General features: G+C 37.0%; 1 protein-coding gene across 4 annotated transcripts in view; it reads right to left on the bottom strand.

Moving 5' to 3' along the window:
- The window catches only part of UBTD2 (ubiquitin domain containing 2), a 71,696-nt gene that overhangs the window by 9,802 nt on the left and 48,752 nt on the right, over positions 1-13,142 (bottom strand). For all 4 annotated transcript variants that reach the window (XM_038534752.1, XM_038534755.1, XM_038534753.1 and 1 more), the window contains exon 2: positions 8,283-8,519. In XM_038534752.1, coding sequence (XP_038390680.1) covers positions 8,283-8,519 — 237 coding nt within the window. The remainder of the gene's footprint in view (positions 1-8,282; positions 8,520-13,142) is intronic.

Below are 13,142 nucleotides of genomic sequence, written 5' to 3'. Positions count from 1 at the left end.
CAGGCTCCTGGTGCATGGAGCCTGCTTCTCCCTCTGCCTGTGTGTGTCTCTGCCTCTCTCTCTCTCATTCTCTGTGTGACTATCATAAATTTAAAAAAATATAAAATAAAAAAGATTTTATTTATTTATTTGAGAGGAGCGAGTGTGCAGAGAGAGGGAAAAGCAGACTCCTACTGAGCAGGGAGCCTGTTGTGGGGCTTGATCCAGGACCCAAGGATCATGACCTGAGCCAAAGGCAGATGCTTAACCGACTGAGCCACCCAGGCACCCCAAGGATGAAACTTTCTTAAAGTTAGAGTTCACTGCTTTAGGATTCCTGGGATTCTCTACAATTTGAATCATAGTAATGTCAAAAGGGCCATCACAATTACTTTTCATTCTAATGAGCAGTATTTTAGGACTAACTAGTAAGTGTCTCTCTCATGTAAACACTCTGCTGGGAATTATATTAAGCTTATATCTGACCGTTGGGCTTTAAGAGAAGCAGTTTTAGCTCCCATCTGCCAAGTTAGCTATTAAGACTGTAGCCTTCAGAAGCATCAAGCTTAGTTTGTATATATTGCTCAAGCCATATGATGGTTAAATAGTGATTAAGTGCTTGTATAGGAGCCACCTGGGTGGCTCAGTTGGTTAAGTGTCTGATTTCAGCTCAGGTCATGATCTTGGGGTCCTGGGATCAGCCCAGCATTGGGCTCCATGTTCAGTAGTGTCTGCTTCTCCATCTTTCCTTCCCCCTACTCATATTTACATTCCCTCTCTCTCAAATAAATAAATGGAACGTCAAAAACAAAACAAAACAAAACAAAGAGCTGTGTAGGGGTACCTGGTTGACGCATTTGTTTGGTTAACCATCCAACTCTTGGTTTTGGCTCAGGTCATGATCTCGTGGGTCATGAGATCTAGCCCCATGGTGGGCTCCCTGCTTAGCAAGGAGTCTCTGTGCCCCACCCTCCCGACTCACTCACACACTCTCCCCACCCTCCCGACTCACTCACACACTCTCAAATAAATTTTTAAAAACAGAGCTTGGGTAACATTTTTACACATTTCTAAGGGGACAATGATCTTCAGAGAAGCCTATGACTCAAGAAAAATCTCCCATCTCAGTTATTTCAGGGCTTTTGTTGCTCTAATTGGAAAAGAAAGGAGTGGGTGACCACAACAGAAGAGTGGATAAATTTACATTTTATAACTCTAAATCATTTTTGTTTCTTTGATAGAGTGGAGATTATTCATTAATATATTAATATACTATTAATTAATTTATGGTTAGTCATTCATTAGATTCTTTAAGGCTTTTCTTTTTTTTTTTTAATTATTTATTCATGAGAGACAGAGAGGGAGAGGCAGAGACATAGGCAGAGGGAGAAGCAGGCTTCATGCAGGAAGCCTGATGTGAGACTCAATCCCGGAACTCCAGGATCAAGCCCTGGGCCGAAGGCAGCGCTAAACCACTAAGCCACCCAGGCATCCCACCTTGTTTCATTTCTAAACACAAAAGTCTGGATAAAATCCTCGGTCTCCCATGTATATGTAATGTCTTCATGCTTTCATTCCTAAACTTTATGTTCATAACAAATTTATCAATTAAGTTTATTAAATGGCAAATGTTTATAGAGATCTTTAAAGGAGCCAGAATTCATGGCCTGCTTCTTAATGGGCCTCTACCACATTTACGGGAAATAGAAACAAGGCCTACATATATGCATTTCCTACCTATCCAGGTTTTAGAGAATCCATTTGTTTCTCTTTAGTATTTTTTTTAAAGATTTTATGTATTTATGTATTCATGAGAGACACAGAGAGAGAGGCAGAGATATAGGCAGAGGGAGGCTTCCCTGTGGAGAGCCTGATGCAGGACTTGATCCTGAGACCCTGGGATCATGACCTGAGCCAAAGGCAGACACTCAACCACTGAGCCAGCCAGGTACCCTAAAGATTTCATTTTTAAGTAATTTCTAGACCCAATGTAGGGCTCTAATCCACAACCCCAATCAAGAGTCTTAGGCTCCAATGACTGAGCCAGCCAGGCGTCCCAGAGGTATACAGTTTTAAAGTATTCTATTAGTATGGGAGGGGCTAAAAATGGAATTAACACTAAAGATTACTTGTGCATCACTTTATTAAAAAAAGGAATGAAATGATTTGACAACGTCATTCAATTGCTTTGTTACTGTTAAATCCAAGACTTGAGTTCAAATCCCAATTCTAATTCCATGACTTCTAACTTGAAAAGGGATATAGCCATTCTGTATTTCAGTTTTCTTATCTCTTTATTTTTATTTATTTAAAAATTTATTTGGAATAGAGAGAGAGATAGCACAAACAGGAAGGGCAGAAGGAGAGGGAGAGAGAATCTCAAGCAGACTACAGATTAATCATGAAGCCCAATTTGGGGCTCAATCCCAGGACCCTGGGGATCATGACCTGAGCTGAAACCAAGAGAGTCAGATGCTTAACTGAATGCACCCCCTTCTTGTGTCAAAAATGGAGACTATTGTAGGTGATTATTATAGGCATGTGGATTATATAACATCAGCTAAAAACATGAGTTTTGAGTATTTTATTACCCCTGATTCTCAGTCCAGGTGTTCATCATGTTAGCTCTCTATACGTAGAAATACTCTATTTATAACTGCCTTTATTTTTAAAAAAAGTTTTTAAAGTTTTTATGTATTTATTTTTTGGGGTGGGGGGGGGATAGAGAGTGTGTGCACAAGAAGCGGGAGGTACAGAGGGAATGAAAACCCCAAGCAGACACAGAGCCTGATGTGGGGCTTGATTCTACAATGCTGAGACCACAACCTGAGCTGAAGTTAAGAGTTGTACAGTCAACCAACTGAGCCACCAGGCACCCATAAGTGCCTTGATTTTTAAAAACTTATACTGTGGGGGATCCCTGGGTGGCGCAGCGGTTTGGCGCCTGCCTTTGGCCCAAGGCGCGATCCTGGAGACCCGGGATCGAATCCCACATCGGGCTCCCGGTGCATGGAGCCTGCTTCTCCCTTTGCCTGTGTCTCTGCGCCTCTCTCTCTCTCTCTGTGATTATCATAAATAAATAAAAATTAAAAAAAAAAAAACAACTTATACTGTATTATAATAATTTATTCACATTTGATGTATTTTGAGATAAAACCAGGAAAAAAGAAAACAAAATTCTGGGCAACTCTTTTCCCTCCTTTATTTTGAAAATGATTTTATTTTATTTATTTATTTTTTTGAAGGTGATTTTATTTTATTATTTTTTTTAAAGTTTTTTTTTTAATTTTTATTTATTTATGATAGTCACACACACACACACACACACACACACACACACACACAGAGAGAGAGAGAGAGAGAGGCACAGAGACACAGGCAGAGGGAGAAGCAGGCTCCATGCACCGGGAGCCCGAGACATGGGATTCGATCCCGGGTCTCCAAGATTGCGCCCTGGGCCAAAGGCAGGCGCTAAACTGCTGCACCACCCAGGGATCCCTTGAAGGTGATTTTAAAAAGTTTTTAAAGAATTACCCTTTCCTACCTCCTCTATCCCTAAGCATGAAAAAGGACAAAAGAAATGGACCTTCAAAAGCCTAACTGAACACCTGGCAATGTTTAGCCACAAGAAGTAGGAAGAGTAAAGTTGGAGTTAAGTCTGTAAGAAAGAGAAAAGTATTTGAATAATAGTAAGCAGCTAGCTACTTCTTCTAAACGAGAAAGGTTAAGAGGGGAGCTTTTACATTTGAATTGAGATGCTAAATAAACAAACAACCACCTTTCTAGAAAATTTGAAAGTAGGGAGGAGTAGCCAATTTAAAAAATCCTCTTTAATCTTCTATATAGTAATTCTAAAGAGCATTAAATGCTCATCTTATGAAACAGGTATTGTTTCTGAACAAGCTTTAACTGAAAATTAGTGAATAGTCACTATGCGCCAGACTCTGAAAAATGAAAATAATAACCACCTTAAAAAAATTTAAGTAATCTCTACACACAAAATGGGGCTCTAACTCACTACCCTGTGAGATCAAGAATTATATGGCTCAAAAAAAAAAAAAAATCATATAGCTCTACACCTACTGAGCCAGCCAGGTGCCCCTCCTTTAAAAAAAAAAAACCAAACAAACCCTCAGTTTATGCTAATTTGTATAAACCACTTAATCTGTAACCTAGTTTCATGGCAAAATACTCTATTAGGAGTGTTTTTAGGATTTTTAGGTAATGGTCAAATAGCAATCAATTAGAAAAAAGAGATACTCTTTAAGAAATTTAGGACCATGAAAAAAATGTATAAATCATGAAAAATAAAATTCTTATAGGATGGGAGGCTATAGAAAAGAGGTATCAAATACCAGAATCATCCAGAGAGATTTTTCCACAATACACATGTCCATAACATCCTCAATCTGAGTCACAATTTCCAGAATGAAAATATATACGCACATATAAAATTTCCAGGTAGTCATGACACCATCTTCTAACTCTCCCTATTGCCATTTGAGAATAATGAACTAAAGACATCACTGATATTAATAAAGGAAGATAACTGAAAAGCACAGAATTATTTTATGCTTAGACAAGACAGAAATATAATGAATACGACCTACAGACTGGAATTGAGACAAGAACAGAATTATTCATGGAACCCACTGTATGAAAAAGAAACAAAGGAGGAAACATGGGGCAGGGGCAGGGGCATGGGGTGATAGGAGGTGTTTTGGTTGTTTCTTTGAAAACTAACTCAGGAAATAAGATAATTATCATTACACAGGAAAAAAAGCCATTGACAAATACATAATTTTTGTGCATATAACATTGATACCAAATACAATTTAAACCAAAAAGGGTATATAATCCTTGCTTATTTTACAAATAAAATCTAAAATAACAGACAAGATAATAAGACGTATAAAATAACATTTACAAAGATCTTTCCATATAGTTCTCAAACTTAAAGAATTTTTAATATTTATATTGCAAAGATAATATGAATAGGTTGAGATAATAAGATTATGGGAAGAGAAAACAAAAAAATTAGATGAAAACAAGAGAGACTTGACTGAAGGAAGCTTAGAAAGGAGTGTATGCCCTAAGATCTCTTCAGATTGTCAATCTAAGATCAGTTCAATACTCTTATGGGTAATACAGATATAGATGAAAAGAATAGGGATGGGCCTACAAAGGGATGATGCTAAACTATGTCATCAATACTTTGGTGTCCAAGCATTAATAAATCTGTTATTGTTGCTTGAAATCAACATAATCTCAAAATTTTATTAGGCGACATAGGTAGAGTTCTCCAAAAGCCAGAGAAAGATGTTACCAGTATAATTATCAAATTAATAATTAAAGAATTTGGTACAAGGAATTTACTTGTTAATGCCAGAGTTCAAGAAAAACAATCATTAGCACCACTATTATCAAGTGCTTTTTGGACTATGGTAAGTAATCCACATGTGCTATTATCACATTTAACCAGTACAACCACCCTATAAGGTAGATAGTTATAATCGGTATTTTACAAATGGTAACACTGAAAGTTACAGAAATGCCCAAAGTTGCATAGCCATGAGTGGTAATACAGTAGAAGCAGGAAGTAAAGCTAGGTCTGATACCAAAGCCTGAGCTAGAGAGCTAAAGCCTATGAAATATTTTAAACTTAAACTATGAAGTATAGGATGTTTAGGGTCTAAAACCACAAAATGTGTCCAAATATTTAACTTATTTCAAATATATAACTACATCAAGAAGATGGAAGAAATTTCAGTAACACCACTGAATATGTCTAGGTAAAAGCATGCAGCTAAATAGCTAAGTTATAAACTGACGATGAGTTAGAGGTACATGAGTGGACACAATTCACAAATCCACTAAAGAAACACAGTTAAGTTTCAGATACAAACAAGGGAATTCAATCAAGGGTAGCAATGATAGCAATACCCAGAAAGAGACTTTAAACAAGAAATAGAGCTTTGAACAAGAAAAGACTGGACATTAGTTTGATTCCTTCGTGCTAAAGCAGAAAACACTCCTTAAACACAGAAGGGAAGTAGAAGCTAATCCTATCAAATTTCCAAGAATAATTCTCCCTAACCTGTTGGTTGGTGAGACTGCCAGCAACATTACTTTTCTTGGCAGTTCACCTAGATAAGCAAAAATGAGAAATAAGTATTTAGAGACCTGAGCCCGTATCTAATAAAATATACATAGGCCCCTGCCTTACATAAAGTAGATCTACTTTGCCTCCATGAACTTGTAAACAAGGCCATGATTTATAGAATATCAAGATATTCCCATAGGTAACTATGATAGGCACAAAATAAGGAAGTCAAAGTTCTAAGGTTCTGAATCTTAGGATTCCAAATTAAGACAATCACAGATGAATAATTCTTTCCCACTCTCCATCCCTACTCCCACCTGGCAAACCTGTACAAACAAACAAATAAATACTGCTTTAAAAATATGTGATATAAACATTAAAAAGAGAAGGATGGTAAAAATAATTATAAAGGAAGGGTCTTTATATTATATAAAGGTAATATTTGAAGACAAAACATAGAACTAAAAGAGGTAATGGAGCAAGATGATGTCCACCCCCAATCATACAAGAGGCAAAGAATTCAGAGACTACCCATGAAAATCAGGACTAAAGAGTCATACTGAAATGACATTCAACTACACATTTTTTCAAATGTAGGAGGGATCATTTTTACACCTGTGCAGAAAGTCATCTATATACTAAATAAATGCTAAATATGCTAAATAAATGCTATTTACCCAAGCCTACACTAATAAGCTTTCATAATAAAGAATAGAACAGCTATGGAGTACGTATTTTTAAAAGTTTTTCGGAAGCATAGTTAATTCAGAAAATTAACAGAGATTTTGAAAACTGGGAAGGATACTAAGTTAAATATTATTTGAAAAGGTGTCAGGGGAGTCTGGCTGGCTCAGTTGGAACAAACATGCGATTCTTGATCTCTGGGTCGTGAGTTTGAGCCGCATGTTGGCTGTGGAGTTACTTAAAATAAATAAAACTTAAAAAAAAAATAAAAGGAAAGGACATAAAGCAGATGGTTAAACAGTGAAAAGCAGTGTTCTGAAAATGAAGACAAATCGAGATACTGAAATAGAAACAATGAAGGTATAAAGGAATAGAAAACTGCAAAGGAATGCAGGTGATTATATAGGGGGGTTAAAGAGACAACTTGACAAAATATTAATTTGAGAAACTAAAGAGAAAAAATTATAAATAACAGTTATCAGAAAAGCTAAGGCTGTAATATGAAATTAACACTTTAATCTCAGTATACCATGAAAAATTTTTGAAATGTCCCTAATCAAGGAGACCAAACAAGAGGATGTGCATGGGTCCAGCAGATATGTGTCCCTGGAAATACTCAAAGCTAATGGTGGTCCTTAGAGTCCCATTCCTAAGAAAAGAGAGAGAGGTTCTTAATAATGCTCAGGGCTGCAATCATAGAAAACTGTCCTTAAGAACATGTGACTTCTAAGTTTAGGTTTGCTCATTACACTAAAAATAGGCTTGATGAGAAAGTATAATGACTAAAGGAGCATCCACTGAGTCTCCACAGTTTCTGAAATCTAAATTTGAGACTTCTCTAGTGCTCATAGGAAGTGAAGTAGAACCTCTAGATTAGGACAGGGGGTGGAGGCCTCATGATGAAGAACTAGGAAGTTTCTGAGTATGGAAGCTGGAAAGCTGGTGGTTATCAACTGTTCTCTTTCTTGAGATTAAAACGGTTTTAAAAACAGAATATACTGGGGCACCTGGCTGGCTCAGTTGGTGGAGCATGAAACTCTTGATCTTGAGGTCATGAGTTCAAGCCTCACACTGGGTGCAATGCTTACTTAAAAAAATAAATAAATAGGGCAGGCTGAGGGGCTCAGTGCGCCACCTTCAGTCCAGGGCGTGATCCTGGAGACCTGGGATTGAGTCCCACGTCGGGCTCCCTGCATGGAGCCTGCTTCTCCCTCTGCCTGTGTCTCTGCCTCTCTCTCTCTCTCTCTCTTCTCCGTGTATTCTCATGAATAAATAAATAAAAACTTTAAAATAAAGAAATAAACAAGTAAATAAATAAATAAACAAATAAATAAAATAAACACACAATGTAAATCTTTCTCAAGCTGAAAGACACACAAAGAAACAAAGAGAAATGTTCTTTGCAAAAAGAAAAAGAAAATGCACAGCAAGAAAAATGAACATTTTCCATTTGGTTTCTTGCTATTAGAATGGAGCTCATTAAGTTTCTTGTGTCCTTGAGGACCACCAAACCTACCATGTGGTAATGTTATGTTTGCACCATCAATGATTGCTTGTGCCAGTTCATGATCATTGCTCTCAAAAGCATGTGCTGCAGCCTTCAAGGCATCCCAAATCTCTTTACGGCCTTCAAAAGCTGGTGCAGTATCCCAAAATTCGTCCCTCTTGCTGCGTAGTTGTCCATCTGTCATGGGATAATCGCTTTTCCATTTGGGTTTCTCCTTTTTCAAAGGCTGGTTACGACCTAAAGCGACTGAGAAGAAAGAAAAAAGCTGTCGTCAAAACCAAAACTTAGAACTGATGTATTAAAAGTTATCTGGTCATGGGAAGCCTGGGTGGCTTAGTGGTTGAGCATCTGCCTTCAGCTCAGGGCGTGAGCCCGGGACTTGATCCCACACTGGGCTCCCCGCTGGGAGCCTGCTTCTTCTCCCTCTGCCTGTGTCTCTGCTTCTCTCTCTGTGTGTCTCTCATGAGTAAATAAATCTTAAAAAAAAAAAAAAAAAGTTATCTGTTCATTCCTCTTTGATTCATTCATCAAAATTATAGCTAGAAGTCTGCCTACTAATTAATTATTGCATTCTGAAATTTCCCATTTTAGAATTACAAGAGCAAATGGAGACATTAGATGGCTCTATCCAAAATGTCCAGTGACAAGTTAAGAACTCTCTTCAACTCAGTATGCCTTCTCCAAAGGATGGTTTTAAAAATTACTTAGAAAAACAGCAATAAGTGTTTCATCAGACAATAATGGCAGGATTTTAAAAAGTCAAAGGATGCCATAAAAGAGGTAAGATACTAGGAAAAATCAAGTAGCAAATTAGCTTGAATCTCAGGACTCTGGACATGTGATGCCAAAAAGTAGGACCTGAGAAATTCTTAGGAGGGGAAAGACTGCTTTGTGGTATCCAAAGGAACAGTCAAAACCACTAGCTCCATGAGGAAACCTGACCATAGGAGCACTCCACTCTGGGCTTCAGTCAAGGAACTGTAAATGCCTCTCTCTGAACCCCATATATGAGGTAATTTGGAAAGGGTGAGAGAGATGGTTAGAAATCAGTGAAAATAGGATTGAACAGGTGATCCTGTTCCCGGACCACAGGAGGACTCCAACCAGCAGAACTACATTACCCCACTTTAGTTTCAAACCTAGAGAAGAAAAAAGAGAGCAAGAGTCTACTCCTCTTTTGCTGTAAAAGACAGCATAGCTCCTTAGGGAATGTTACATAGTAATTAATAATGCTAGAACAAGTCTGTTGTAGCTTCTTTTACCTAGATACTTACCTGGCTTATGATCACCAATCTCATACCAATACAGAGAGCCATTCTTAATCTTACGCAGTGCCATAGATAAGAAATAGTTTGACAGACGGAAAAATAAGTAAAAAGAAAATTGAGGCTTGATGGAATCTAGGGTAAGAGTAGGTGGGAAGTAAATGACAGAGTGGTAGGAAGGAGAGGGTATGCATCAAAATTCACTGTTCTATATTTAATTGCAGAAAGAATACTAATTTAAAAGAAATTACTCTCAAAATGGTTCTAAAGAAGCTACGAAATTAACCACTCCCTTACTGGCCTATAGCCAAATGAAATTTGGGCTATTCATAACAGAAATAAAATTACACCAGTCCTTGGGCAATCTCTATACTGTACACCAGGCTATGTTCCTGATAACAGAACAAACTAATGCAACAAAGTGTATCTGGTTTGATGCTTGGATTAAACCATGCTTTTTCCACATAATCTGGCTATTTTATCTCAAGGAAAAAGACAGCAGGCCATGCCACTGTCAGCTATTTTTCTCTTAAAACATTCAGTGTTTGACTCCCTGTAATTTTTGGCCCTGTAGCTTATCCATCCTAATAAAATGCCAACCAGTTGAGTTCTAAAAAGGTATGGAAAGTAAAGTAGGAAAACAGTCTATGTAGTAGCAGGGCTGGAAAGACAACCCAAATATCCCCTTTAAGAAGTATTTACCGAACATTCATTAAGGGTAACAGTATAGATGTGTGTATCAGGTTTAATTCAAACATTAGAAACACAATCTATACTAACGATTTTCCCCTGCATTTTCCAAATAACAAATAAATGTATACAGAGCATTATTCTCTAAAAGGTGTTCAGAATACATCAGGTAATCACAATCCCCTACTGATTCTACCAACAAGATAAAATGAAAGGCAAATTTATTTTCTGCTATATTAACCTTTAGATAAGTCAGTAATAGTTTAGGGACAACACTCAGTTTACTGAATAGAGAGTAGAAGACAGGATACAATCGGTAAATACCTATTTGAATAAGTATTCAATATTCAAATGATTATACATTACTCAAAGTTATCTATTCAATATTCAAATAAGACCCCAATTTGAATAAAGTTTCGGGTCTTTCTGAATAGTTCCAGAGAACTGTTTAGCTTCCCATATATTAAATATACCAGAGGAAAAAATCTGTTATAATTCTGTCATTGTAAAAAAAAAAAAAAAAAAAAAAAAAAAAAAAATTCTGTCAAAAAGCAAAAACAACAAAACCTCAACAATCTCAGTACTTAAACCTAAGAAACCGAAAGAGGTTTCTCAGAGGGATCCACCAGAAAAACAATCTAATTTTAAAGGTAAAAAATAGGGGTGCCTGGGTAGCTCACTAGGTTAAGTGTCTGACTTTGACTCAGGTGATGATCTGGGGTTCTGGGATCAAGCCCTATGTCAGGCTATGCATTCAGTGGGGGAGTCTGCTTCTCCCTCTCCTTTTGCCCCTCCCCCTGCTTTGTCTCTCTCATATAAATGAATAAAATTAAAAAAAAAAAAAGTTAAGGTAGAAAATACTTTGGAAAAAGCAAGCTCTCTTCCTTAATGAATATGAGGTAGCTTTATTTTACCTCTCCTTACCTAATGAAGGTGTAAGAACAAAGTCCCCAAAAAAGGACAAATGACACATTATACTTAATCACTCCAAATCCGTTTCAAATCTATATGCTGTAAAGTTCCAAAGTAATTACTTTATGTAAGAGTAAGAAAGACAAAATAAATACTTGTAACATCAAATAAGCTTCCTTTTCTCTGTCTTGGTCTCTACTTTTCTCTGTATCACAAACATGTAATAAAGAATGTCTATTATTAAAATACTTAAGTCTTTACAACATAACTATTTTAGTGAAACCGCTGAGCAGGGCAGAATTTTCATTACAAAATATGAAGTTTAAGTTTCTTTTTTTTTTTTTTTTAAAGATTTTATTTATTCATGAAAGATACAGAGACACAGGCAGAGATAGAAGCAGGCTCAATCCAGGGAGCCCGATGTGGGACTCAATCCTGGGACTCCAGGATCACACTCTGGGCTGAAGGCAGACACCTATCCGCTGAGCCACCCAGCATCCCTAAAAGCTTCATTAAGGGGTGTCTGGGTGGCTCAGTTGGTTAAGTGTCTGTCTCTTGATCTCAGCTCAGGTCTTGATCTCAGGGTTCTGAGTTCAAGCCCTGCATTGGGCTCCACACTGAGCATGGAGCCTACTTAAATAAATATACAAATAAAATAAAAAGCTTCATTTTAAACTAAATGCAATTTATTGCCTAACATATCTTTATTAAATGAACTGGGGAAAAATGGATATTTAGCAAAAGCATTTAAACTATGTTCTTGTGAAAACATTTAGGGTTTTATAGGGATTTAATATTTGTAAAGCACCAAAAAAGGATTGGTATATAATAAAACTGCAAATATGTGTTTGCTAAGTAAAAATAAATTTGGGAATACTATATATATGAAATCAAAAGCCTTGACATGTTTTTCAAAAATATACAGGCTAAGTCTTTTCTCATAACTTCTGAATAGAACTTGACATTCTAAGAATTTAACATAAAGTGCCTTCCTCAGTTTTAAAAAGAACTGTTCTATGATTGTCATGCACATCCTGTGCATTTATGAGTATATTTTCTAGAAATTGGTCACCAAATGTTGTGCTTCGATTTTAGCTGACATCACAAACTTGAATTTCTGAAAATACCTAGACGCAGAAATCAACCTAGCAGCGAAGAAGCTATGTTTTTTTTTTTTTTTTTTTTAATTTATTTATGATAGGCACAAAGTGAGAGAGAGAGAGGCAGAGACACAGGCAGAGGGAGAAGCAGGCTCCATGCACCGGGAGCCCGACGTGGGATTCGATCCCGGGTCTCCAGGATCGCGCCCTGGGCCAAAGGCAGGCGCCAAACCGCTGCGCCACCCAGGGATCCCAGAAGCTATGTTTTTTTTGCACCAAGTCAGTCATTCTCAATTATGAAGAAAACGAAGTAAACTATGTATATTCAATTAGATTATATCTCATGCTGTGATACTTTCAGGTTTATCTCTCATACATCACCTGACTCCTGACACCAAGACAGATGCTCAGTATCATTCATATATCTGGGACTAAGTACAGTATTATGCTCTAACAATAGATTTAAACAGGAAACAGTTCTTATTCCCCAAATTTCTGTTTTAAATCTTTAAACTGCAGGCAACCAAGCACATTGTTTTTTATTTTTTATTTATCTCTTTAAAAATATTTTATTTATTTATTCATGAGAGACAGAGATAGAGAGATAGAGATAGAGAGAGGCAGAGACACAGGCAGAAGGAGAAGGCGGCCCCATTGCAGGAAGCCCACCACATTGTTTTTTAATTCCATGGTTTAACATATAATAAAAGATTAATAAAGAAACCTAATTATTTTATTCAGAAAATACCCTTCTTTCCCCCATCAATCCAGTTACTTTCTTTTTTATTAAAAGATTTTATTCATTTATTCATGAGAGACACAGCAAGAGGCAAGACACACAGGCAGAGGGAGGAGAAGCAGGCTACATGCAGGAGATCCTGGGACTCCAGGATCACGCCCCG

Source organism: Canis lupus, chromosome 4, assembly GCF_011100685.1.
Source record: "Canis lupus familiaris isolate Mischka breed German Shepherd chromosome 4, alternate assembly UU_Cfam_GSD_1.0, whole genome shotgun sequence".
In the NCBI taxonomy this organism is placed as follows: Eukaryota; Metazoa; Chordata; class Mammalia; order Carnivora; family Canidae; genus Canis; species Canis lupus.
This window is presented reverse-complemented; position numbering and strand designations above follow the sequence as displayed.